General features: G+C 42.9%; 1 protein-coding gene across 1 annotated transcript; it reads right to left on the bottom strand.

Annotated features, from left to right (window-relative positions):
* rab3gap1 (RAB3 GTPase activating protein subunit 1) lies at positions 1-27,583 on the bottom strand. The gene is made up of 24 exons (XM_034130723.1): positions 27,533-27,583; positions 27,350-27,405; positions 25,490-25,568; positions 25,261-25,393; positions 24,919-24,997; positions 24,036-24,155; positions 23,698-23,863; positions 22,292-22,391; positions 18,362-18,443; positions 17,939-18,007; positions 17,690-17,763; positions 13,419-13,511; positions 13,144-13,316; positions 11,136-11,243; positions 10,237-10,409; positions 9,848-9,902; positions 8,475-8,825; positions 7,263-7,400; positions 6,155-6,382; positions 5,732-5,828; positions 4,698-4,801; positions 2,984-3,099; positions 2,241-2,343; positions 1-1,035 (listed from the first exon to the last, which is right to left on the bottom strand). Exons 1-24 carry the CDS (start codon positions 27,548-27,550, stop codon positions 802-804), a joined length of 2,949 nt encoding a protein of 982 aa, XP_033986614.1. The 5' UTR covers positions 27,551-27,583; the 3' UTR covers positions 1-801.
* Positions 27,584-27,810: the final 227 nt, after the last annotated feature.

Genomic DNA, 27,810 nt, shown 5'->3' with positions numbered 1-27,810 from the left:
TGTGATAGAACAACAGTGTTTATTTCTAGGTGAGACGCTCTTTGTTCCAACAACACAGTACAGCTCTGTACACACAGAGGACATCACTGTTACATTAATAATACACTGACAGAGCATTGGTTAGATGACAATACAACCATTTCTCATTTGAATAAAGGCTCACTTTTGAGGCTGTAAAGTAAGTATAAGTAAAGCTTTATTTTCTAAAAATAAGTACGTAATAGTACTTCAGAGTTGGATATATTCATGTGTGAGTACACCTATTTATTATTACCTAGCATTCCTGTCCAAAACATTATTTTCAGGTATTAGCAAATGCTTATACCTGTACATGCCAAAATGCCAACAGTATTATCAGTTAAACCCTTACTGCGCACACACTGACGTAGCCATTTGTATCTTGTTACTCAGAACCTTCATAAACATCAAATCTCCCCTAAAAAGAATTGTTGTTTTTGAAGAGACATCTTGTGTCTAAAACTCTGGTAAAGTGTTTTTAAATGCCAAAGTTGAAATAAGAGATGTGTTGGAATGTAATACATGGGTGAAAGTGTACTGTTTCACCAGTATGAGAACGAGAATAATTCTCACTCTCTTTCTCGTGTCAGATAAGGCTCATGAGTGTTGGCGAGATATACTCTAGCCAGCACAAACATGTCATGCTTAAATAAAACATTTACTGAACAAGGAATCGTCCCCACAAACAAGCAAGAGAGAAAGTCAATCCTGTTAAAGTCCCTGGTCTTCCTGCTCTGGCTGCAGGGGGTCACATGGTTTCAGAGGGGACACTGTGCTAACGCCTCAGAAGAAGGTGGTGTCTGAGGAGAAGGCCCCCGCCAGCCTGAACTCCTCCTTCATCAGCACGCAGAAGAGCCTCTGAGGCAGAGCTTTGGAGTAGGGGGCCGGGCGGGGGACGCAGGTCCGCAGCAGGATCTCCCGCCCCGCCGGGGGGGGGAAGTCCGGCACCTTGTTGCTGCCTCCGCCCGGCTTCTTCTCCAGCCCAAATTCATCCTCCATCGGGGACAGGAGAGCAGCCTTGGGGTGTGGGGGGGGGGGGAAAGGTAAATGTTACTAACCCGCAGAGAAAGGGTGTGGAGGTGTGTGTGTAGTTTGCAGCCTGGTACACCAGTTTATACAGTAGGTAAATACACTCATGTAAGCTTCATCACCCATCTGTGGCAAACATGTAACTGGTGCCACTGAATTATTCTACATTGAATAGAACAATTCCATCATGATTAAAGGACACATCATGTTGAACTCCATGAGTCAGGAACAAAGATTCACTTTAGAGACTAAAACGAGGGCACAGTCTTAGTAAGATTACATTCTACCCCTCCTTTAATGGTACACTGACATTCATCTTTGGAATATACTGTACATATGTATATTACTTTTTTCTGTACCAAAATCTAATCCAGGATCTCATCATAACGCTGTCGATGATAGCTTTCGTTTGGCATGTAGCACCAGTTGTGCTTTGTTCAGTAATGAGTCCTAAAACATGGAAATGAGTCTGCATTTGACCACTTCATGTTTCCTTGTCTCAAAGTCAATGGTTTCATGAGTGTGTTATTGATCTGTTAAACCACAAGCTGAAGACATTTACATGTTTTGTTCTACAACATGAAGTAAGTCAGAAAACTTCTTTGTGTCATAAAAACGACCAAATGAGACAAGGAAACGCTTAATGCTAAACATTTGTAGCCTTTGGCTTAGCGATGGTAATGTGGGGTGGGGTATTTACTGATGTGTCGGACGTAGAACAAAACCTGGAAATCTCTTCAGCTTGTGTTAATCACAGATCTTTTAAATAATACTCACTCATTCCCAGGTTTTAAGACTCATTCCTGCACAACTCTATTGGAGGTATGAATGAGTTAAATGAGTTAAAAGAATAATCTGGAAACCAGGCATGTTTGCTTATTTCTGTGTTACTCAGGGACTGTTGAGGGGTAGAGGTTTACAGGAAGTCTCGTTGCTATGGTTACCTCGTCACTGGTGAAGTCAGCCAGCTTCACGTAAGCAGCAGGAAAAGACACAGAAAAATACATTCGAATACAGGAAATGTATAAAAGAAAAAAAAAAGAAAAGTCATGTGTGAAGATCTGAGGAAATGCTGGTTGCCCATTACCTCAAAAAGCTACGTAACATCACAGTGAGAAAACACACATGAAACAATACACTGAAGTACCACCACCATATAATGAGACAACCAGGGGGAGAGGGGGGGGTCTTACCCTCTGAGAGTTGATGAACAGCCTGTGGATGATGCTGCCGGCTGGCCCCTGCCCCGCCCCCAGCACCACCACCTCCGGATCCTCCAGGAGAGAGCTCACAAACCTGGAGCAGGAAGTGAAACATGACTTCAGTGGTTCTGGTTCAGGTTATTGATTTATACAGTCACAAAGGCAATTCAAAGTGCTTCACATCGGCATCAACAGATTATAATGAACAAGAAAGCAAACAAAAAGACAATTCACAAGAGATAGTTCCAGGTTTGTGGCGCATCGAAGCTAAGAGCTGAGATTTAGTTCTGACCCTGGGGACGAGGAGTAAACCCCCCCCCGATGATCTGAGAGCGGGTGGCTCGTAACAGTGAGGCATGTCTGACATGTACTGTGGTCCCAATCCATCTAGTGCTTTGTCAAAGTGAGGTTTTGAAGAGTATTCTTTGTGTTATTGGAAGCCAGAGCAGATTTGTGAGAACTGGGGTGTATGCTCTATTCTTCTGGTTCTGGTGTGGGCATTGTGTGTGTATGACAACATGTGGTCCTACAGAGCAGCAATACCATCTGTTTAGATCTTTTGACAGATTTTGTCACATCTAACTGTGTAAGATGATGTCACAAAACTTTACAGATTTGTAGTTGGTTTACATTTGAGGCCCTGTTTGGCGTCACAACACCTCACAGTTGTACAGAATGTCTTTCTCTGTGTCTCTGTCTGACATGCTGCTCAAATAAAACCATGTGTAACTTACTTCTCTAGCTCTTCTGTGTCCTCTGCCGTCCCGCCCTCACAAGTGGCAAACTTGGCCTTCAGAGACCGAGCCTGAGTGATGGCTGTCTCCAGAGCCATCAGCTGGTTAATGAAGTCCTGCAGATAGGAGAGAGCCAATGAGCTGTGAGAACAGGAGCAGGAGGGACAAAGGCAATGGAACTTAACTAACTATAAGGCACTTTGTAATACAATTCATCATGCTGACCATACAAAGCACAACCAATTAGAATACAGCTGTATTAAGCAGGGGACGTAACCATAGAAACAAAGCTAACTAGCTGTCACCCCAAGGCTCTGTGCCATACCTTGTGGTGAGCGAAGAACAAATCTCATATCATGTGAAGGCAGCTTAACCCCTGTATTCTACCGGGTCCGTCTGTGCCGCGTTACGGCCGCGCCACGGCCATGCGTCCCAGAAGCGTCCCAGAAGCGTCTCGGCGCTGGGCTCCGCTAAAAATAGGCGGCTGGTCTATTTTTGACGTGAGGCGTTGCATAGCGCCGGGCAGGAAGTGGACCGGTCAGAGCATCCGGCCCATCCTCAAAATAAGCTAATTTTGCAGACCCTATCCCTCCGTAGTCTTTCAAGTAGGAGGAGAAATGCCAGCGTTCTCCTCCGGTTTACAGACACTGTGTAAATTATATATATAGAATAATTATGATGATGAATGCATTTTTTTACCACTAAAATACAGCAACACATCTTTGATTCATGTCGTTTATAACTGGAATATTACAGTTATTATTAACTTTGTCTGTACAAAGTAGCCTGTCCAGGAAATATGCCCAAATCAACAAAAACTGTGAGCCGGCAGGCAAGACTCTCCGCTTCTGAAACGCTCCGCTTCTGAAACGCGCCCGGTGGGGTATGACGCTGTAGGAGGTCTGAACAAAACCGCGGCGCAGCCGTAACGCGGCGCAGACGGACCCGGTGGAATCCCGGGGTAAGAGTATGCTAAGCTAGGTTCCACTTTTAAATAGGCTGCGATCATGCATAAATGACCCAACAATGAGCAAGGAGATCCGACTGTTCAGAGGTAAACCCAGAAACATGGCTGTTACATTTGTCAGTGCAGAGTCCAAGGGTTTTTCAATGATGTATTTATCTTCATATGGATTTGTAAGCAAGTATTAAGGAACTGATAGTTCTCAATTGGAGAGAAGGTCTCTAAACTTTTGTGCTTCTTCACTTTGTGGTTTGGAGCTTAGTTTCACTAAAAAAAAAAGGTGATTTCTTTCTTAAACTAGCTCTAAATGCCAGAGGGGTCAGTTCCCACAATACCATCTGGGTCTGGGTTTTCCTAGCTTTTCTTCAACTGTATAAAAGAAATGGAGTGTGTTGAAACAACTGTATATAGTTATTTTATGTTATACTATTCTAATGTTAATATGACAATGATTGAGTATTGAATCATAAATGATTTAGTAATGCACCTAACTAATATTTTTTCTCAGAGTACGCTGCCACATTTATAACACCTACACTATTTTTCAGAGAATCATATGATATCACGTTTCAGTGAGAAAAGCTGAAACGTGTGTGTTTTGCCATCAAAACAGCTTTAAATTGACACTGACATTTTTCTAATGATTATTACTCTCATATTATTGCACAGCCAACTTTTCCAGTGCATATCATTCTCTAAATCCTGGTCAGATGATCAGCTTGTGAAGTTGCTTCTCATCCCGGCTCTCACCTCCAGCTTCTTGTAGTCGTGGCTGAGGGTGTGCAGCAGCTTGCTGGCCTGACTGATCGCCTGCTGGATGCTTTTTTTCACTGATGGGATGTCTTCCACTGACTCTGTGAGTGAGAGGATTAAGCGGAGAGAGGGAGAAATGGAAAATAAAAAGCAAAGTTTGTTATAGTAAGAGTAAGCAGGCAATTTATTTAAGAAGGAAAATATGGAATGTTCCCTCCACAGTCCCTATAATGTCCCCTCACTGTTTGTGTCCCACACACTCAAAGAGGAGCCATTTGGATAACTTTCACATTTCCAGTCTTTGTTGCTACTCACGGTTGACAGCATTCATACATTACATTTGATTACATTGACTTTAATGGGATGTTTTTGTTATTCTTGCATCGAGAGGCAAACACTGTTATATAAGAAACAACATCCGACCCCTTTCCAACAACAGGTGTACATAATCATACTAATAGAACATTGTACAACAAAAAGAGCTTTGTTCTTGTTGTTTTGGAAACTTGGAAGCTACTTGGTGGCAGTAAAAATGGCCTTGTGGCAAAATGTCCCACCGACATGCCTACATCTTTGGTTGTGATTCACACAATGGATGAACACTTCATCAGTAAACTATATTAGGCTCATACAGAAAGTTTAACATTGTACTTGTTTTTTAAAGCTGCTATAATCAATATCTTAACAGTGTATTCAATTAAAATACCAATAATAATACAGAGTTTTCATCTCACTGTCTGACACAGCAGTTTTCTCCCTACTAACTCGGACCCTTAAGATGTACTGAGATGACTCCTTGTGAAGGGCTCATTGCTTTGGTGGAATGTATTCTAAGTCTCCCATGTAAATATCCTTCTAAAATCCAAGGCTTTGTAAGAATTTGTTTAAAAACACCAGTGGTTAAAATCCTGATTGTCACACCTTGATGTTTAATAGTTTCTGATGTATTATTATGTGTTGGTCTTGATAATGTTGAGGTGATTTAGCCCCTAGAGTTTACTGTCTGATGTCATTACACAAGCCTAACTCACCTTCTTCCTTCAACTTCAGAATAGCAGCATGGAGTATGCACGGCAGGAGATTTTGTGTCACGTCAGCAGGTTTCTGCACCGCCAAATAGTGAAGAACCTGAAAAGACAAGCCAAAAGCAGGGTTACTCCCACATTCAGAATCAGAATCCCTTTATTAGTCCCACGGAGGGGAAATGTGTGTAGTTACAGCAGGACAAAGAGCCACAGACAGCTTAATGTTACATATGTTAAATATGTGACATGCATTAAAAAAAAAGTACTAAGTTATGATATAATAAAAAATATAATAAAAAATAAAAAGTTACAAAAGTTAAAAAAAATACACATCTTGTAACAGTTGTTAGGATTTAGCAGCCAGGTATATATTATACATTCATCTGCCTTCAGTCACATCTGTTACGTCAGTTGAATCGTGTAAATGACCTTCTCAGCCTCCTTGGTGTCGTCGAACAGTCTCCTCTGGCGGCGGGCGGGGGTCACCCTGGCGGACTCCCAGGCCTCCACCCACATGTTTCCTGGGATCATCATCCTGGAACTCATCATGCCTTTCAGAACCATGTTCCCCTTCTCATCCTCCACCTCCTCCTCCACGTAATCTCTAGGAGAGTACCAGCGCACAAAGTCGTCCAGAGCACAGCCCGGGTTAGCTGCCTGTGGAGGGACGGGAGAACGGTTTAGTATCTCGCTGTTCAAATTTCACTTGAAATAAATCCATGAGTATCCCTACGTCATTAAGAACCACTTTCTGAAGACCCATGGAATAAACCAAGACCTGGAAAATATATTCACCACTAGAGATAAATAAAATAGAGCTCTTATTTTTCAATACTTCCTTTTTTCATAATCACAAGAAAACAAAAGGAGATGATTTAATTGAGATTATATAATTACCAGAAAATATCCCTTCATTATTATTAAAAACATGCAGCGAAGTCCTGGACTTCAAACGGTATGTAACTTCTTTGTTTGGTACAAAACATTTTTTAAATACATTTTTTAAAATACAATGTAAATAATATTAAAAAAATAATAATTCCCTCTAATCTTACAAATCACATCACAATTGCAAAAATCAATCAAAATATTAATAATTTGTCAATTTTTCCTTAGAAGCTCCCAGGGTGCGTGACTAAAGTAAACCTGTGTATAACAGCTGTTATAATCACTCTCTGATCACAACCAATAAGGCAAAGCATCAGGAGCTACAAGCAGTTTTATAGCAGGTGTTAATGAATTTGATCAAAATAAATAACAAAAAAACCGAATTAATGACACCAACATTTCAGAGAACCCATATTTATTTGTTACATCGTTGAAGACCTTTGGCATGCATGTTCAATTACGTGAATGAAGCACTATGGTGCAAAATGTCCCTTTACAAACACAGAGCAGAAGCATCAGGGGGTCATTGTCTGGCTTGAGAGTATAACAACTTTAAGATATAGGGAGCCGGGGATTGAACTCAAATGCTATGATGATTATTGTGTGTTGTCGTGTACAGATTGAGGGTGTGCCGCTGTTCCTGGCTCACCTTAAAGGACTCCATGTCAGAGAGCAGACAGGCGCTCTGCATGCGGGCCCTGAGGTGAGTCCCTTCAGCCGAGGTGCCCAGCTTAGCCAGCACCTCAGACTGCTCCTCCAGCAGGTCCTCCGTCATGGGGGCAGGCTCCTGGAAAACACACACACCATTTCAATTGACTAGAAGAGTTAAAGGAGTGTATTTGTGGTTTGAACACAACATCCTTTAATATTGTGGCTACATTCAAGTTTCCATACCACACATATACCTACATATAAAGATGTACTAGATGAAATCAATCACTTCAAATCATATTTTGGGGATTTGTTTTGACTTGCCGGGAAACACTGTAGATGATGCCTGGTGGAGAGCTAAATTAGCATCCTTGCTAGTTAACAGTGCAAATTCTTCAAAATGTGGAAATGTCGACTGTCATTGTCCTCACAGAAAGTTAGCTCATGTTTACAGAACATTCTCCATTTGATTTATATGACTCACTTCCTCATGTGAATGCTAACAACTAGCTGCTGCTATTCATCCAACGGTAGTTTGATTGAGTGTTTAAATGTTTGTTGTTCAAGTGGAACTGTATACAGGCTTTGATTAGTACCCTGGTATTCATGGAATACTCCCAATGTTCAATAATACATACAAAACAAGTATAAGACTTATCTTACCCTATGACATGACTTTTTTTTAAATCACCATTTTCTTTTTGACCCCCTATATTATTACCTCTATGTAAGCATAATTGCTCCCTCAATACATGTTGAATATGGAATTAAATGTATAAATATGATTATAATGAAAGCAACATTTAGAAATAATTAGTACTATTACGTCTGCATTTAAACGTGACTGTCACACACAAACACCCCCTAACCTTACCTACTTCATGAACATAATGACATGTGTAACACTCGCACCCCTATTGTAAGTGACAGGCTAAGGGGTTGTCTAAGCAGTTGGCCAATCACAACAGAGCCAGCCAGCTAACCAATCAGAGCAGACTGGTCTCTGGTTTCAGACAGAGGGTGAAAAGAGGTGTTGCAGTACAGGCAGTATGAGAAAAATAAAGAGCTTTTTGAACAATAAAGCATGGAGACATGCCCCATAAGGGGAAGTAAATATAAATATGTTTCTGAAAATGTGCATGATAGGGCCCCTTTAAACCTATGACTTTTAGAATATGTGTGAAGCAGTGACAGACGGACAGATGCTGACCTGAGTGACAGGAATGTAGAGCGGCTCTGTAGAGTTCAGTAGAGTCATGCTGCCTTGGGGATGCAGCCTCCCCTCTGCTTTGATCTTACTGCCCTCCTTGTCTCCCTCAGCATGAGGAGCCTCCCCCTCTCCCTGGTCACTCAGGCACTCGAAGAACTCGTCCTCGCTGTCGCTCCACGAGTCCCAGGACTTCCCAGGAGACACCTCTCTGGTTGATCCGGCTGCAGCCTCTGCTGTGGGGCGGTCGCTGGGCCCCCCCCCGGACACCTTGCGCTCCCTCCCTCTGTTTCCCTCCAGCACCTTACGGGCCTCATCTCTGGCCCTCTTCCTCTCGATGCAGCAGTTCAGCATCTACGCAGGAACATAAGACTTGTTTCGAGCTTTGGAACTTAACATTCATGCCTTTAATTCTCTTCAAATGTGATGCTTCAGACATTTATGTGATTTACAGCATTATTCCCACCTGACACCACCATTACAGAATGAGCAAAGGAGTGTACAATTATGAAGTTTAGTGTAGAAAGAAAAGTGCTTTGGGATTTTTCCCACAGGCTGCTGCAGCATGGACGGATGTTTGTGTGCACATGCTGCATGCTAAGCTTATATTTTTTAAATAATATATTCATTTGTTCAGTTGGCATGGATGGAAGTTGAAAATGTTCATAGGGAGACCCCTGGTCAGACTATTAGTGTGATCATTTGCCTTCAGTTTGTCAGTCATAGGTATAATCTCCTCAATTATGAAATGTAAGATGGGCTTAATAACACTATTTCATCATTTGTTACAAACATTTCTACATGCAGGGATCTAAATGATTTAGATTGGATTTATTTGTAAGTAATTCCCTTCAGCTCTCAGATCATTACCTCTGCCGAGCAGGTTAAGATGTAGGCTGGATTTCTCTGTCTGCTTGTTGTTTGTAAGTCAGCAGAACTACTTCATAATTTAGCATGGTTCAGTAGCGTTAAGCATTTCCCAAGGCATTTTCGAGCTGATCCAATTCAATCATGTGGTGTAAAAATAGTTGGAAAGATTAGTCAGAACAGCTACTGCTCTGAAAAGGTTTCAATGTGTTGTTTAAGTGCTATGAGCAACACATCCTCCATATTGTTTGTTTCATAAACACATTGAAGTCTGAAGATTGAGGAGCACAGGAATCCACCTTGGTGAAGGTCTGCACTTTTCGGTTTTTAATATATTTGGACATGTAGTCTACGTGTTCAGTAAACTCGCTCTGGTGCTTCACTGTGTTCGCTTCTTTCAGGGTCTTAACTATAGATGGTAAGTGTGCGCAATATGTCACATACAAGAAGGTGGTGTGGATAGGCGTGCGAGTGGGTGCGTCTTGTGCATTTTGCATAAGCGTTGCTACCTGGAGCTTCTGATGCAGAAGACAACAGCGAAGATCAGGAGGTCCAGCGGCCAGTCTGCAGATCAGGAGGCACAGGGAGGGGAAAGGTTGACATGAGTGACTGTATATCTAGTGGATTGAGCGACTACATCAACCTCATCTCATAAACTCCTGCAGCCTTACACAAATAATTATGTTGCATTCGATCTGTGTTTGAATACTCAAAACAGGAGGTCAGGAATGTATAAACGAAATGTAGACAAGAGTATGCAAAACTGCCAACATGACATATTTACAGCTTTCAAAATGATTCTCTTTAAGATTGTGTTTCTCAATGTTAAACTGTATGTGTGGTGCTGATTGATCACACGTTCCCATCCTAGGAGAAGCCTTAGTGTGTGTGTACCCACCCGTAGACCAGGTAGTTGTTCTCCCAGCGGTATCTCAGCTCCAGAACAAACTCCTGCCAGAGGTGGGCCACCGCTCGCAGCCCCCCATGGGTGTAGTTCACCAGACACACACACAGAGCCAGCCGGTACGTCAGGCTGTCACTGGGGGCGGACTTCAGCTGCTGGTACAGGTTCTGCACACAGAGGGGGGGGGGAATCACATCAGAATACTTGATTTATCCCGGGATGATTGGGTTTCCAGACAGTTTTAGAATAAAATAAATAAATGAATATATATATATATATATATATATATATATATGTCTAATAAAATATAATATAAAATATGATTACAAATATTTATATATACTGAAGAAGTTTAAGTAAAAATGTGCAATACAAGATAATATATATATATATTTAAAATATTTATTTTTACAGAAAATTAAGTTATTCATATAAACACAGGAAATTAGAGTAAAATGTCTAATAAAATGGTCAAATAAAATAGAATACAAATATCTACATAACACATTGAGAAAACAGATGAACGTGCATATTAGATTATGAAAAGTGAATAAGAACATGAAATATTAAAAGAGAAAAACTAAAAGCTACCTTTAAACTCTGTCATAACACATTGAATACAACTATCAGAAATGTTCCAACACAACCGTGGAACCTCTTGTTTAATAAAACAGAACTATGAATGATATCGTTAAATTGCAATGCTGAATTATGTTGGTTGCAAAATTACTTTTCCAAAAGTTTTGCTCTGGCCATTTATGAGTTTTTCATTTCTGAAACGATATTCAACCATGTTTGATATAGGGAGACCCCTGGTCAGAATTTATTAGTGTGATCATACCATGTTTGATATCAAGGTAATAAGGTTTGTGGTTCTCCACCAACACACATACATAGTCTGGAGTTTTCTCCTGCTCTGCTATCCCACTGGTGTTGGTCGGTGCAGTTCTATTCCTGCTGCTCTCTGAGGACTTCTCCACAGCTGCATCTGGGAAGAGATACTGACACAAAAAACATACAATAGAAAAGTGAAATTCAATTATGAAGGTATGTAAACCCATCCAGCAGTGTCAAAATGCATTGGACACAGCCTACATCATTCCAACGCACACACACTGCGATCAGAATGAACATGAAGTGAATGTGGCAGTGTGCTTAATAATGTACTTTATTTGTCCCTTTGGGGAAATAGGGAACATTTGAGTAGTAAATACAGAACTAGGCAATAGAAAGATGCAAGTTGACACGAAGATGAGGATTTTTCAGTCATTTGTATTCCAGAGAGAATACAGTCTCAGGGGGGTTATATCAGTCTCAGGGGGGTTATATCAGGGGAGGGGTCTGATTCAGTCATAGGGTGGGATCTTGCTCGGTTACAGGAGGAGGTCTAGGGGCTTGGATTGACATATGGGCCAGCCCTGCTGCAAAAATATCTTAACTTTACAAAATATTTTTCAGGGCCAGTTTAGCCTTTATGTTTAAGAAAATATGTTCCTAGGCCCATACCTTTGACCCAGTTGATCACTTTCTATTCCCCTCGCTGAGCACAGGCCTGCGACCTTGGGGTGCTACACTGTCTGTGAGAGAGTCGTTTGTGTCCTTATTCCTGCCTGTTGGCCTCAGCTGATAGAGGTGTTTTAGTTATTTGTTTGTTATGTCTTGTTTGGGGTCTGGGGGTAGAGATCTTCAGAATTGGTTAGGCAGGAGCTGTGTCGCTTCGTGGCTGCAGCAAATGTCACTTCTCTGACCGTAACTTCAAATAAATCTTCAGTGTTTGCTGTACGAGCTCTCCCGTGTGTTATTGTCTTTCGACTCCTTGCTCCAGAAGTTTCCATTTCACTTTATAATAGGGAACTTGAAAGGTGGAGGTAGAGGGGATGACGTGTTAAGGAACCACAGGCCGTATTCAAACCTGCATCTGCCACAGCAGGGACTGAGACCCAGCACACGGCTGCCTGCTCTACCAGCTGAGCTGTGGACGGCCTCAGTGTTGTCTTTAAAGCTGTGCGCTCTTTACCACTATCAGATTGAGCTATTCATACAATGTATGAGGACAAGCCTTCTCTGGTTGGTGCTCCTAGAGCTTGTAGTCAAACAAAAAGATATCAGCACAAACAGATCATAAAAAGCAGAGGGGCGATGCCGGACAACACTAGTTACAGTTGTCAGGATACCGTTGTCACAGCAACAATTAAATATGCTGGAAGAACTTCGATGAGGCTTTCCTCTGTTATTGTTAATAATCCATTTATTTTACATCATACATTTTAAATACATAATGATGAAAGCACTTTTTGTTTTCGCCTTGAGAATAGCTGTTTAATCAAGGCATTCATATATTAAACAGTACTCCCCCGCTACTTCATTCACCTCTGCCTCACTGCATTTCAATATGAATTTAAAAACTGCAACTTCTTTGCACACTTTATAATGTATATATTTCCTATGTTTATCATTTCTTTTGGTAGTAGTGTTTTTCTACTTTTTCCTATATTGAAAATGTATATATTCTTTGTTGAATATTTGTATTAATAATAATAATAATGATAAGTAGATTTCTTAAAGCACCCGAACGTGCTAATGGAAATGCAGTGTCTTTGTAACACTGCTGTAACAAGTCTTGCCCCTGATTAGGATAAATAAACTAAATCTAACAGATTCCAAAATAGAGATGCTACTTGTTTGTGTTTATGCTGTAATGTTAGATTACTATCCATTGAAGCAAGTAGCAGCGTGCACAGCTCCACAAGTGAATGGAAGTGGCAATGATAAATAGAAACATAGAACATCATTCAAAATATAAGGTATTTTCCTTTATTTTGTGCCCATGGTGAATCATTTGTTTGCAAGTAGCACTGCTGGTAATAATATCACTAGCTCTATTGTCCTAATGAACCTTACCAGGAGGACGGAGTTGAGCACATCAGTTTTGAGCGGGGACTCGTCGGTGTGGCGGTGGCGGCGGATGTGTTTCCGGGCGCTGTGCACTATGTTGGAGACGGACAGTTTGGAGATGGGGACGGCTGCGGCCGGCTCCGTCAGCTTGGATAAAGCTGAGCTAATGTCGCTGTTCTCTGCAGGGGGGGGGACGGGACACAGCAGCTGTTAGTAATCACACCCCCCAGCAGTTACCATAATGCTATCAATTCCAGACAGGGACCTGACAGGGACCTGACCTTTGCCCTCCTCTTCAGGCATTCCTCTCCCAAGAACCTCTTCTGTGGACTCCTTTCTGCCGCACAGCTTAAAGAACTCTGTCAGGAAGTCACCTGCAAGGGAGGGTGACATTCATAACAATGTATGACATTTATCTAGGGCTTTTCACAGTGCTCATAGAAAATACAGAAAATAAATAAAATAACAACAAAATAAAAGAAATACATACGATGTAAGGCAACCCATAATAGTGCAAGTACCCTCACATACAGAGCTAAGTGTAAGCCAGACTCGTGAACTGTTAGCGCCGTGTTATGCATGCCCACGGCGCACAGCGTAAAGCCAAAACTCACAGACAATGATTCGTACGGCAAAGTTAGGTTTGGAAACGGTATCATTTCCTTTTTGGCGGGCATGCATAACACCGTTTAGAAAATATTCGGTTAATGCGACCTCTGGTTTATGCAGATTGCATTTGGCACTTTTGGTTTAATTTCACCTGGTCTTTCTTTAGCAATTGTCTTCCAACAGCTTGGAAGAGTGGGTTTAAGGCACACTGTAATAGCTCAAATCTTGAACTTAAATTCTACTTGTAGAGCAGGAAGTTGATTTAAAAAAACGGCAGAACCGGCTATATAAGCATAATTGGTGGCTGGTAAGATATTTACTAAGAAAATGACAGAGAAGGCGAAAGGAGAAGGTGGAGTCTGACTTCAAAGGCTGTAACACCCGGAACATGTGGGCGGGACTAAGAACAATGACTGACTACAAAGGAGCAGCGGGGGGTGCTGCGGGAGTGTCTGCGTGCGCATCTCTCCCAGATGAGCTGAACAGCTTTTTTGCACGTTTTGAGAGCAGCCAGGCTGTGGAGGTACAGAGGGACCAGGAGCTAGAGCCCTGCCCTTTGTTTTAAATAGGGCAGATGTGTGTAAATCCTTTAAAAGGGTTAACCCACACAAGGCTCCTGGACCTGATGGCATCCCTGGCCGTGTTCTCAGGGTGTGTGCAGTTCAGCTGGCAGAGGTGTTCACAGACATCTTCAACAGGTCCCTGCTGCAATCTGTAGTCCCCACATGTCTTAAACACTCCACTATTGTTCCTGTCCCCAAAAAGACAATAATCACCAGCCCCAACGACTACCGCCCAGTAGCACTCACCTCCACCATAATGAAGTGCTTTGAGCGGTTAGTCAAAACCTTCATCACCTCCTCCCTCCCTGAATCTCTGGACCCCCTGCAGTTTGCCTAGCAAACAGGTCCACAGACGACGCCATAGCCCTCACCCTCCACACTGCCCTCTCACACCTGGACCAGAGGAACACATATGTGAGAATGCTGTTCATTGACTACAGTTCAGCTTTCAATACCATTGTGCCCTCCAAGCTGGCCATCAAGCTCAGAGACCTCAGGCTCAACAGCGCCCTCTGTGACTGGATCCTGAACTTCTTGACGGGCAGACCCCAGGCAGTGCGGGTGGGAAACATCACATCCTCCACCCTGATCCTCAACACCGGAGCCCCTCAAGGCTGCGTGCTCAGCCCTCTCCTCTACTCCCTGTTCACCCACGACTGCGTGGCCACACACAGCTCCAACACCATCGTGAAGTTTGCTGACGACACGACCGTCATCGGCCAGATCACAGACGACGACGAGACGGCGTACAGAGAGGAGGTCGAAAACCTGACATCTTGGTGCCAGGATAACAACCTCCATCTCAACGTCAGCAAAACAAAGGAGCTGATTGTGGATTACAGGAAGCAGCAGGGAGAGGGACACGCCCCCATCGCCATCAATGGGACTACGGTGGAGAGAGTCAAAAGCTTCAGGTTCCTTGGGGTCCACATCACTGAGGACCTGACATGGACCCTTCACACCACCACCATCACCTTCTACAGGTGCACCAGAGAGGATCCTGACCTTCTACAGGTGCACCAGAGAGGATCCTGACCTTCTACAGGTGCACCATAGAGAGGATCCTGACCTTCTACAGGTGCACCATAGAGAGGATCCTGACCTTCTACAGGTGCACCATAGAGAGGATCCTGACCTTCTTCAGGTGCACCATAGAGAGGATCCTGACCTTCTACAGGTGCTCCATAGAGAGCATCCTGACCTTCTACAGGTGCACCATAGAGAGGATCCTGACCTTCTACAGGTGCTCCATAGAGAGCATCCTGACCTTCTACAAGTGCACCATAGAGAGGATCCTGACCTTCTACAGTTGCTCCATAGAGAGCATCCTGACCTTCTACAGTTGCTCCATAGAGAGCATCCTGACCTTCTACAGGTGCACCATAGAGAGCATCCTGACCTTCTACAGGTGCACCATAGAGAGCATCCTGACCTTCTACAGGTGCACCATAGAGAGGATCCTGACCTTCTACAGGTGCACCACAGAGAGCATCCTGACCTTCTACAGGTGCACCACAGAGAGCATCCTGACCTTCTACAGGTGCACCACAGAGAGCATCCTGACCTTCTACAGGTGCTCCATAGAGAGCATCCTGACCTTCTACAAGTGCACCATAGAGAGCATCCTGACCTTCTACAGGTGCACCATAGAGAGCATCCTGACCTTCAGGTGCACCATAGAGAGTATCCTGACCTTCTACAGGTGCTCCATAGAGAGGATCCTGACCTTCAGGTGCACCATAGAGAGTATCCTGACCTTCTACAGGTGCACCATAGAGAGCATCCTGACCTTCTACAGGTGCACCATAGAGAGCATCCTGACCTTCTACAGGTGCACCATAGAGAGCATCCTGACCTTCTACAGGTGCACCATAGAGAGCATCCTGACCTTCTACAGGTGCACCATAGAGAGCATCCTGACCTTCAGGTGCACCATAGAGAGTATCCTGACCTTCTACAGGTGCACCATAGAGAGCATCCTGACCTTCAGGTGCACCATAGAGAGCATCCTGACCTTCTACAGGTGCTCCATAGAGAGGATCCTGACCTTCTACAGGTGCTCCATAGAGAGGATCCTGACCTTCAGGTGCACCATAGAGAGTATCCTGACCTTCTACAGGTGCACCATAGAGAGCATCCTGACCTTCTACAGGTGCACCATAGAGAGTATCCTGACCTTCTACAGGTGCACCATAGAGAGCATCCTGACCTTCTACAGGTGCACCATAGAGAGGATCCTGACCTTCTACAGGTGCACCATAGAGAGCATCCTGACATTCTACAGGTGCACCATAGAGAGGATCCTGACCTTCTACAGGTGCACCATAGAGAGGATCCTGACCTTCTACAGGTGCACCATAGAGAGCATCCTGACCTTCTATAGGTGCACCATAGAGAGGATCCTGACCTTCAGGTGCTCCATAGAGAGGATCCTGACCTTCAGGTGCACCATAGAGAGCATCCTGACCTTCTACAGGTGCACCATAGAGAGGATCCTGACCTTCTACAGGTGCACCATAGAGAGCATCCTGACCTTCTACAGGTGCACCATAGAGAGCATCCTGACCTTCTACAGGTGCACCATAGAGAGTATCCTGACCTTCTACAGGTGCACCATAGAGAGGATCCTGACCTTCTACAGGTGCACCATAGAGAGCATCCTGACCTTCTACAGGTGCACCATAGAGAGTATCCTGACTGGCTGCATCACGGCCTGGTACGGCAGCTGCACTGCCCTTAAATCGTAAGGCTTTACAGAGGGTGGTGAAAACTGCAGAGAACATCACCAGGACGGAGCTGCCATCCATGGAGGACCTTTACTCCCAGTGGCTCAGGAAGAAATCCCTCAGGATTACAAAAGACCCCCATCACCCCAGCCACAAACTGTTCTGTCTGCTGCCGTCTGGCAGCAGGACTAAAACCACCAGATTCAGAGACAGCTTCATCCCACAGGCCATAAGACTGTTAAACACCTGAACTTTTGAAACAATTTCATAACATTCATCTGCTACTTAGTAATTATTTATCTATTATCTAATATATCATTCCAATAACTTGTATATAGTCTCGTATTACACTATTCCACTTTTTTTTCCTCACTTTTTTTAAAACTATTTATCTTTTTGTATTATATATATGTATATATTGAATATTGTTTTAATATTGTCTGTTTATCTGTATTATTGTGTTGCATTGTTGGAGAAGCCTGTGACCTAAGATTTTCAACGACATAATTACTCTGTAGCTATGTTAGTTTGACAATAAAGAACCTTGAACCTTGAACCTTGAGGAGACAAGGAAAATGCAGCGAAAGACAAAAGGAAAGAAAAATAGCCATATTTAAGTAAAAATGTTGATTGTGCAGAAAGGGATGATCTTACCCAGTAAACACTGAGGATTGTCAGCTGTTCTGACCCGGACTGACCAATGAGGAGCTTGGAGAGGGTCAAGGTCACTTCAGAGGTAAACAAACAGAGAAAGCATATTGATTATTGGTCACTGATAAGAACACCTGTAACCACAACTCATTCATCTCATTCTAACATCTCCGCCCCCATTAGTTAGTGTTAGACATGTGTTCTCTCATTATTACACAGAGACCGCCCCCATAGAGACACCAGGAAACTCACCTGTAAACATCGTTATCCACAACTATGCCCTCCGCCAGGTGAGGCCAGGTGGTCGCAAGGTGAAGCTCACTAAAACATTAGAAAACAGAGACAGAAATGTATTATATAAATGTTTTAGCACAAAAGAAAAAAACAATCAAAATCAACTGTTTGAAGTAAAGCTACAAATATATGCATGTAAAATAGCAATAGAGAAACACATAAGCAAACAGAAACTAAAATAATAATTCCACAGTGAGCTCCCCAGCTAGCATCTCCCCCGACATAAAACATAAAATACTGACTGTCATTTCTATGTAATAAAGTTCTCACATGCACTACACACTCAGTAGTGACAGTGTACTGTACAGTACACTGTCACTACTGTACTGTACAGTAGTGACAGTGTACTGTACAGTGAGCATAGAGTTCACATGTATTTACCGTATTGGCTCCTCACAGGCTCCAAATGGAAGCTTCCCAAACTCCACCCCTCCCACCTCACCCCCCAGGAGTGTGTCGAAGTCTGCCAGAGAGCCAAACAAAACACACAACAATATATATTTACATTTGAATATCAAGGAGTTAATAGTGCACATCAATGTGTAGTCACTTTGGACATTATTGAATGATGATTACTGCAATAACACAATGGTTTGAATCTATTACTGTTATATTGTATCTGGAATTGTTGTACTGTGATATCAGGAGACCCATTGTAAAAACCTACATTACATCTATATATGAAATTATTTGTTAATAATAAAGCTTTATTTATATAGCACTTTTCATACAACACATGCAGCTCAAAGTGCTTTACAAAATGATACATCACAAGTTAAAAATAGGAACAGGAAATCCCCTCAGATGATTTGTTCATACTTGTACAGGCACATGCAGCAGAATATAACATGTTATCAGGTTCATAGACACAAGGAGGTCAAAGGTATGATCATACAAATAAAATGAAAATAAAAGAAATAATGATTTCTCTCCGACAGATAAGAGACAAGACAATTGAATCGATGCAACAATATCAAATATAAAACCCCATAAAACAAAGTGAACATATAGGTACAGAAATACAAATAAAAAGATAATAGTAATACAAATGCAATAATTCTAATAAAGGTTAAACGATTAAGATATAAAAAGAACAACGTAAAAATAAATAATGCTATTGAAAAATGTTATATTAATAAAATAAGATAAAATCCTTTAAGACCTATAAAATAAATGCAACAATATAGAGTTGATCATAGAGATGCTATCATCATCATCGGCCCCCCCATCCCGTACCAAAACCATCCAGAATTTCAACTACACCCTTGACAGCAACACTCTTACTATTTTTGAGGTACTTTTAGGTTGGCAGTACACATAAGTCAGAGGTAAATGGTGTACTTTTACTCCACGACATGTATTTAATACCTTTAGTTACTTTACAGATGTGGATGAATGATGTGAAATATAATCAAGTGTTAAATCAGACTTTAGTTCCACCTGGAGTAAATTCACAAGCTTCCCTGCAGTATACAAAGTCATTCAAACTAGCTGCTCCTTTACCAGCTTTGAGAACACTTTCATGATCAATCATTATAAAACATATCATATATAATTATTAGGGATGCTCCGATCGCCGGAATCAGTATCGGCCGATACCGATCGCCGATCCGATCGAGTGGGCGGGGCCTATGGGGATCTTCCATTTAAAGTGATGTTTGAAACTCAGTTAATGGGGCTCATTCACTGGCGCTTCCACAAACAACAACCAACATAATTATTACATTCAAATGAAGTACATTATTCAAGTTTACATTAACTTGGGATAATAACACGGGAGAAATGAGCGGAAGCGCTCTCTTTTCCTCTCTCCCCCTCTCTCTCTCCTGACAGCCTGTCAGTATCCGTCTCCTGCAGCTCACTGATCCAGTAATGAGCGACCCGACAGTGAAGAATAAATATATGTATAACTAGTTTAGCTTGTTCCAGAGGTAGATCAAATAGCTAAGTGCGTTAGGTCTAACTCTTAATGTGTGTTCTGCTCCGCTCACCGGTCCGTCACAGCGGGTGGAGCTGCAGGATTTCTGCTTCACACACACGTTGCATACGCTATTTTATTGTCATTTTCCGACACTTAAAATACTGCCAGACTGGTGAAGCCATTTTGGCGAGCTTGTTTTGCCGCGCACAGAGAAAAGTGTCATGTATTTTACATGCAACGATAGCCTAATCTAAAATGCTCTACTACGGCGTACCTTTCGTGTGGTGTGTGGCTCGTCAGCGCAGACTCTCGCATCGTTATTGTTGCACACTTTGCAGGAGGCTACTCTTGGGCTTCGCTTGACCCTCGTCTTAGCCATGGCTTGTATTTATCTTCTGCTAGCCAACGCTCGTTGAAACGGCAACCTCCTGGCATACTGTCATCTATCACTCTCATCAGAATGCCCAGGTCACACACGTAACAAAAACACTTGCCGGTCACGCGCATTGCGCGGGAAGGCCGGAGCGGAGCTGTTTTATGTAAAAGCGAAGCAATTAAGCGCGCTCCGACTTCTTTATTTTTCTTTTAATCTAAAAAGCGAAGTAAAGCATTTACAATTTCAAGCACTTTATCCCAAATTCAAGCACCATTCCCAAAATTCAAGCACTTTTCAAACCTTGAAAACACCTCGTACAATTTCAAGCATTTTCAAGGATTTCCAGCACCCGTACGCACCCTGATCCAACCTCCTCAATAAACTCCAACATATCCAGAACTCTGCTGCCCGCCTCCTCACCCACACCCGCTCCCGAGACCACATCACTCCCGTCCTCCAGAACCTCCACTGGCTCCCCGTCCGTCAAAGAATCCACTTCAAAGTCCTGCTCATAACGCACAAAGCCCTCAGCAACCAGGCCCCCCCCCCCTCTACCTCACAGACCTGCTGCACCACCACACCCCCCCCCTACCTCACAAACCTGCTGCACCACCACACCCCCCCCTACCTCACAAACCTGCTGCACCACCACACCCCCCCCTACCTCACAAACCTGCTGCACCACCACACCCCCCCCTACCTCACAGACCTGCTGCACCACCACACCCCCCCCCTACCTCACAGACCTGCTGCACTACCACACCCCCCCCACCTCACAGACCTGCTGCACCACCACACCCCCCCCCTACCTCACAGACCTGCTGCACCACCACACCCCCCCCACCTCACAGACCTGCTGCACCACCACACCCCCCCCTACCTCACAGACCTGCTGCACCACCACACCCCCCCCCTACCTCACAGACCTGCTGCACCACCACACCCCCCCCCTACCTCACAGACCTGCTGCACTACCACACCCCCCCCCTACCTCACAGACCTGCTGCACTACCACACCCCCCCTACCTCACAGACCTGCTGCACTACCACACCCCCCCTACCTCACAGACCTGCTGCACTACCACACCCCCCCCCTACCTCACAGACCTGCTGCACTACCACACCCCCCCCTACCTCACAGACCTGCTGCACTACCACACACCCCCCCTACCTCACAGACCTGCTGCACTACCACACCCCCCCCCTACCCTCACAGACCTGCTGCACTACCACACCGCCCCCTACCTCACAGACCTGCTGCACCACCACACCCCCCCCTACCTCACAGACCTGCTGCACTACCACACCCCCCCCCTACCTCACAGACCTGCTGCACCACCACACCCCCCCCCTACCTCACAGACCTGCTGCACTACCACACCCCCCCCCTACCTCACAGACCTGCTGCACTACCACACCCCCCCCCTACCTCACAGACCTGCTGCACCACCACACCCCCCCCCTACCTCACAGACCTGCTGCACCACCACACCCCCCCCCTACCCTCACAGACCTGCTGCACCACCACACCCCTTCCCGCTGCCCTCCGCTCATCAGAAGCTAACCTCCTATCCATCCCGACCCACATCAAGCACCGGACCTGGGGGGACAGAGCCTTCTCCGTCGCTGCCCCCTCCCTCTGGACCTCACTCCCACAACCCATCAGAGACTGCACTGACCTCACCACCTTCAAAACACTTACAAAAACTCACCTCTTCAATCTGGCTTTTAATGTGTGATTGTTTTTGTCTTGCTTGATTTTAATTTGACTTTAACTGTATTTATTTGCTGTTCTTTTCTTTTCACTATCTCTGTAAAGCGACTTTGACCACCTGTAAAAGCGCTAACAAAATAAATCTATTATTATTAGGTAGGTAAATAATAAAGACTAAAAGAACATTTCAAGTGGGGAGTTGCTAATAAAAAGCTAATCTAAAAAGATGTGTCTTTAAACATGTCCACTGAGTTGGCCTCTCTGATAATGTGTTTCTAAATCCTCCCATGTATGGAGTACCTGGAGGCTGCTGAGGCCAGGCGTGCTGCTGCCAGTCCTGCAGGATGTAAGTGAAGCGGATAGCGATGTTGATCGGAGGCAGAGGGGACAGGTTACAACCCTGAGGAGGAAATAAATAAATAGAAAAAGTAAAAAAATGAATTAGTTCTTTCTGACTAAACTGTTCCAGGAACTTAGGAACCAGGGCTGCACAATATACCCCGTCAGCATGGACATTGCAAAGTGCGCATGTCTGATAAAAGACAAATTACACCATAATTCCATTCTATGAAAAAACAGAAAACATTTACCATGTGTTACCTGTCTGTCTCATTATTTATTATTACAATGATTTGTTCTGTCTGTATGACATGCAGTCGTTTTACTTTGGACAGAGCATATTCAAAAATATTTTCAACTTCTTGATTACTGCTGATATTGCTATGTGGAACTAATCAGATGACAGCCGTATAAAGCAGCGCAGTCAAGCGTTGGGAGGTAACCATAGAAACAAAACTAACTATCTGTTGCTCCACGTCCCACCAGGCAGTGAGAAAAGAGCAAACTGTGTATAATGTGACGGCAGCTTTGCTCAGATTTAAGGGTTCTTGATGACACAGAATTGACACTAGGTGGTGTGTTAAGCCAAGTATGTGATTTACAGTCATTTCTCGTACCAGCTTTAAAGGTTTTCTGTTACCCCTGATTGGGTGCTCACTTGTTAGAAGAAGCCTCACTTGCAAGCGAATTACACAGTGCAAGCATATTTCTATTTTATTTTAATTCACAGGCAATTTCTTATCAACATGCTGCTGTGACGAAGATAAATCCCAAATTGGGATCAATAAAGTATATTTAACCTAATTTTATCTTATTAAAGATTTTCAATAGATCCATTCTTTACGAATATTGGTGCATTTATTGCCTCACTCATCATTCTCTAGACAGCTTCTTATTTAAAGTTGCAATGTATGGATCACATTTTGTTGCCAAACCCAATGTGGTTTGCAAATACAAAACACAATAAAAAAACGAATGCTTGTTTTGCAAATAGGAACAGCATAGGTATTGCAAGTAGACTAACAAAATATTACGTTACTCTTTGACAAATATTTCACTGTGGTTATGCTGTGGATTTTTCCACAAATTGTCTTTGTAGGATTTATGTTTTTGTACTTGGAGAATATATTTGTTTGCAAACCAAAACGCATTAGTTTGTAGATGGTGTTTTGTATTTGTTAGTGAATCATAGGGCATTTGTAAAACATGTTTAGTTTGTTTGTGGAGTTATGGCAGGAAATGAGCTCCATGGCAACGACACCATTCATACATAATCCTTGAAGAGAGCTACTGTAAATTAAAGCTGGGTGAGACATCAGATTTGTTCTAATATTATATTTGTTTCTAGTGTGTCTTGTTCCACTTACTATCTTAGCCTTGAAGATGTCCAGCAGGCCTGACAGGTGGTTGTACTGACTCGGCACTTTGCGAAGGTGGACCATCTCAAAGTCTGTGCGCACCCCCGGCCCCTGGCACTCTCCAGCATACACCCGCCTCCACTTCTGCTGGATCTGCACGAACATGGGCACCTGGCTGAGAGAGGCGGAGGAAGAGGAGTAGGTGTTACTTTCAAGAATTCAATGTGTTCCATCTCATGGAACAACAACGTTGATTTAGCTGCTTTCCCCTCGTTGGACTAACACAAAACACAGCCAGAATATTTATAAGGGGCTCTTTTCACGTGTGTTGGTCTATAGAGACTCACCAGCCGCTGTTGGCCAGAGCGATAGACACGGAGCTGTGCAGCAGGTTGCATTTGGACTCACTGATGATGGCCTCACAGTTAGTTCCTGGAGTGATGACCACAAACTCTCTGATGCCGTACCTGAGAGAGGAGACACAGATACAGCAGAACACAGGTATCAGTTTCATAGACTTCTCCACTTTGCCATCTTTCCCCATCTGGTCCACTATCGGTCAGTGTGCATTTTAGAAGCCTGGTTTATGCTTATATTACATATATGTTTGCGACAGACAATATGTAGACTTTCTACCATAGTTGACATATCAATCCCACCAAATGATGTTGTTTTGCCGAGACTTTAATCCAAAGCAAATGACAATGCCGTAAACAGGCCTATACAGCAATCTGGTGTTAAGTATCTTGCCCAAGGACACTTCAACATGTTGACTGGGGATCAAAGCCCTGACTCTTTGATTGCTAAATGCCCATATACCCATATCAGCCTCATAGCTGTGATAAAACTGTAAAATTATGATATGGGGCCTCCTGGTGGCTGGATGGTTTGAGGTTACATTCTACTTTCTATGAGGCAACATTTTGACAAGTAAAAAATGCCATTAAATTCATATTTGTACTCCCTCAAGTCAATTTGATCAATGTTGGCTGTTAGACAGGAAAATGACATCCCCATTATTAATTGTGTTTACAAATCTCTGACTGGTTATCTGCTGTCAATGAGGTATGCCTTCATTCAAAATCCAACTAAACCTGAGTAAGTGAGCCTCTGTAACTTGAAATAAATTAAAGTGTGTACAGCTGAGTAGTTAACTGTAATTTCCAGACATACTTGACAAAAACATAGACAGGGAACAGAAATAAAAACATAATAAAAGCAGAAACTCACCATCGGACCAGGCAGTGAGCTCGGGGGGGGAAGTCGTTGTTCATACACAGAAGGTCCTGCATGGCCAGGGGGAAGGAGTCTACACACAACAACCAGAGTTAGACAAACACTTACTGTGATGGGGAGGAAAGTGTCAACATTCACTAGGATAACAGCATAAGTAATACGTTACGTTTTTTCCAATTTCTTTAGGCCTAAGCTTTATGCCTACTCAATGGAAAGGGGATATGCAAAAAGCACACACACAACTGTACAACATTAAGTTAAAGTGCAACTACTAACACCTTGCTTTTGACTCATCAGGTAAACAACATATTATGGGACATTCAGAGATAAGTGTACCTTCCTCCAGCTTGTCCTTCCCATTGTCCTTCTCACACTCTTGTTTCAGGAAGTAATGAGTAATGTAGAACTTAAAGTCAGCAAAGTTGATATCCAGACACTTTTCCCCCCAAGTGCCAGAGGTGTATTCACCCTGTGTTCAAACAAAAAAGAATGATACATGAGTAAAGGTGAAGAACCTACTGGTGTTTATCATGTGAACATGTGAGGCTCATTGAGAGTAGCAGACCTTCTCTGGGTTCACACTCCCTGCAGAGAGGCCGATCAGCTTCCATTCATTCAGCACCTCCTCCACTCTGGACACAAACCTTTCAAAGGAGAGATGAGTTGAGCTGTCAGAGGCAGGGATTGGCTGGATATAAACAGTGTCCTACTGTATGTTGGCATGTATCAATAAATGTTTGTCTGGACATGAGCTATCTTGGTATTAGTCAATTAGTCAGATTGTCATCAATATAATGGCGCATAATACTAATCAATTCAATATTATAAAAAGCACAAAACCCATAACCCTTAAACCCATTCTCTGGCTCTATCTGATCAAATCTGAATAATGACTGCTCTTCATCTTCACATTTTTTTAAGGGGAATATATTTGGGCTTAAGATTGATGGTAATCAAAGTGCATTAAGAAGTACTAGTTTAGGCAAAAACTCCTCAGTGCCAGTACCTACTTAAGTACACTCTGTGCGCTCTATAGGTGGTCTGTATCGATTTGGCAACAGGCTATTTCTTTGATATTATTTACAATACAATGTGAACATATTGCTCTAATTACACAGATCTTAAATTCCCAATAGAATGTCCTGATATTGGCTCAGAGACTTTCTGACCGGATCTACTATACATCTGCGAGGTGAAGGTGCAGAGGCTTGCGGTGAAGACAGCTAGTTGTTCTATAGTTACCTCCCCTGTTTTCATCTAAACAATGCGTAAATTACACATTTGAAGGGCTTTATTTTGAAATAGCCAATCAGAGTGTCCTGATATTGACTCATTGACATTCTGAAGAGGTATGCTATCAATCTGAAGTGAAACCAGTGCCAGGCAACACACCTTTTCCTTTTAATTATAATATACCAATGTCGTTATAAAATATCCTTTTCACGTGTCGTTTTGTCAGACTTACTGACATTAACAAATAAAGGTATAATTGCCAGAAACACCAGAGTTTAGCCTTTATTTTGAAGTCCCTTCATCCATGTTCCTATAGTAAACAGAGGTGGGAGAAGTACTCAGATGTTGTACTTGAGTAAAAGTAGAAGTACTCAGATCTTGTACTTCAGTAAAAGTAGAAGTACCAGAGTGTAGGAATACTCTGATACAGTAAAAGTCCTGCATTCAAAATGTTACTTAAGTGAAAGTAGAAAAGTATTATCATCAAAATATAGTTAGAGTACCAAAAGTAAAAGTAGTGATTGTGCAGATTGGTCCATTTCAGAATAATATATATGATATGTTTTATAATGATTGATCATGAAAGTGTTCTCAAAGCTGGTAAAGGTGCAGCTAGTTTGAATGACTTTGTATACTGCAGGGTAGCTTGTGGATTTACTCCAGGTGGAACTAAAGTCTGATTTAACACTTGATTAGATTTCACATCATTCATCCACATCTGTAAAGTAACTAAAGGGATTAAATACATGTAGTGGAGTAAAAGTACACCATTTACCTCTGAACTGTAGTGGGGTAGAAGTACAAAGTAGCATCACATTGAAATATTCAAGTAAATTACAAGTACCTCAAAGTTGTACTTAATTACTTGAATTTACTTAGTTACTTGACACCTCTGATAGTACCTACAATATACTCGAGCCGCAGGAAGGGAGGAGGCTTCACAAACTTCACATGACTCTACATTATCATTGTAGCCTACACTACCTCACTTCATGTTGATTTATACCAGGGAGAATGCAAATACTGTTCGGCCTTCATTATGTACACTGGTAGCCTATTTGACAGCACGTTCTTGACAATAAAACAGCAACATTTCCCCAACATAATAAGATAAACATGATGTTAATGATACCCCAGCAGCCATGGTATTACAACAGTTCTCAGTTCCTTCTGACATGTCATGTTGTCTTACCGTTCCCACTCTGACGCGGTGGTGAAGTCGGTGATCTCAAACACCTCTGACTCAGGCTGCGAGAGAAACAAACGGGTTCATTACATTTCAATAAATATATATTATAATCTGCCCTAATGCAATACACGCTTAGACAACAATGCTAACCCTTCTACATCGAGCTATTAGACTAAAGAAACTCACATCACTGTCAGCAGCCATGTCGGTGTCGTGTTGTTGTTGACTTTTTCCGCCTTCGTCACGTCCTGTTTCTGTTTCTATTTCCGGCAGGCTAGACGCTACGTGGCGTTCACTGCCCCCTAGCGTAAGCAAATATAATCATACAATTCACCTCAAAGCTACATTTTGGAGTAGTAATTTATTAAAAAATACTTTTTTTTAAAGAATGTGCTCTACCATGGGATGGTAAAGATGGTAAATAGCTCTTCTTGTGAGCAGAAGGAATCGAGTTCCCAGATATT

The sequence above is a fragment of the Trematomus bernacchii genome, unplaced genomic scaffold (assembly GCF_902827165.1).
Source record: "Trematomus bernacchii unplaced genomic scaffold, fTreBer1.1, whole genome shotgun sequence".
Taxonomy (NCBI): domain Eukaryota; kingdom Metazoa; phylum Chordata; class Actinopteri; order Perciformes; family Nototheniidae; genus Trematomus; species Trematomus bernacchii.
Note: the sequence above shows the minus strand (reverse complement) of the source record. Positions and strands in the feature narration are given on the sequence as shown.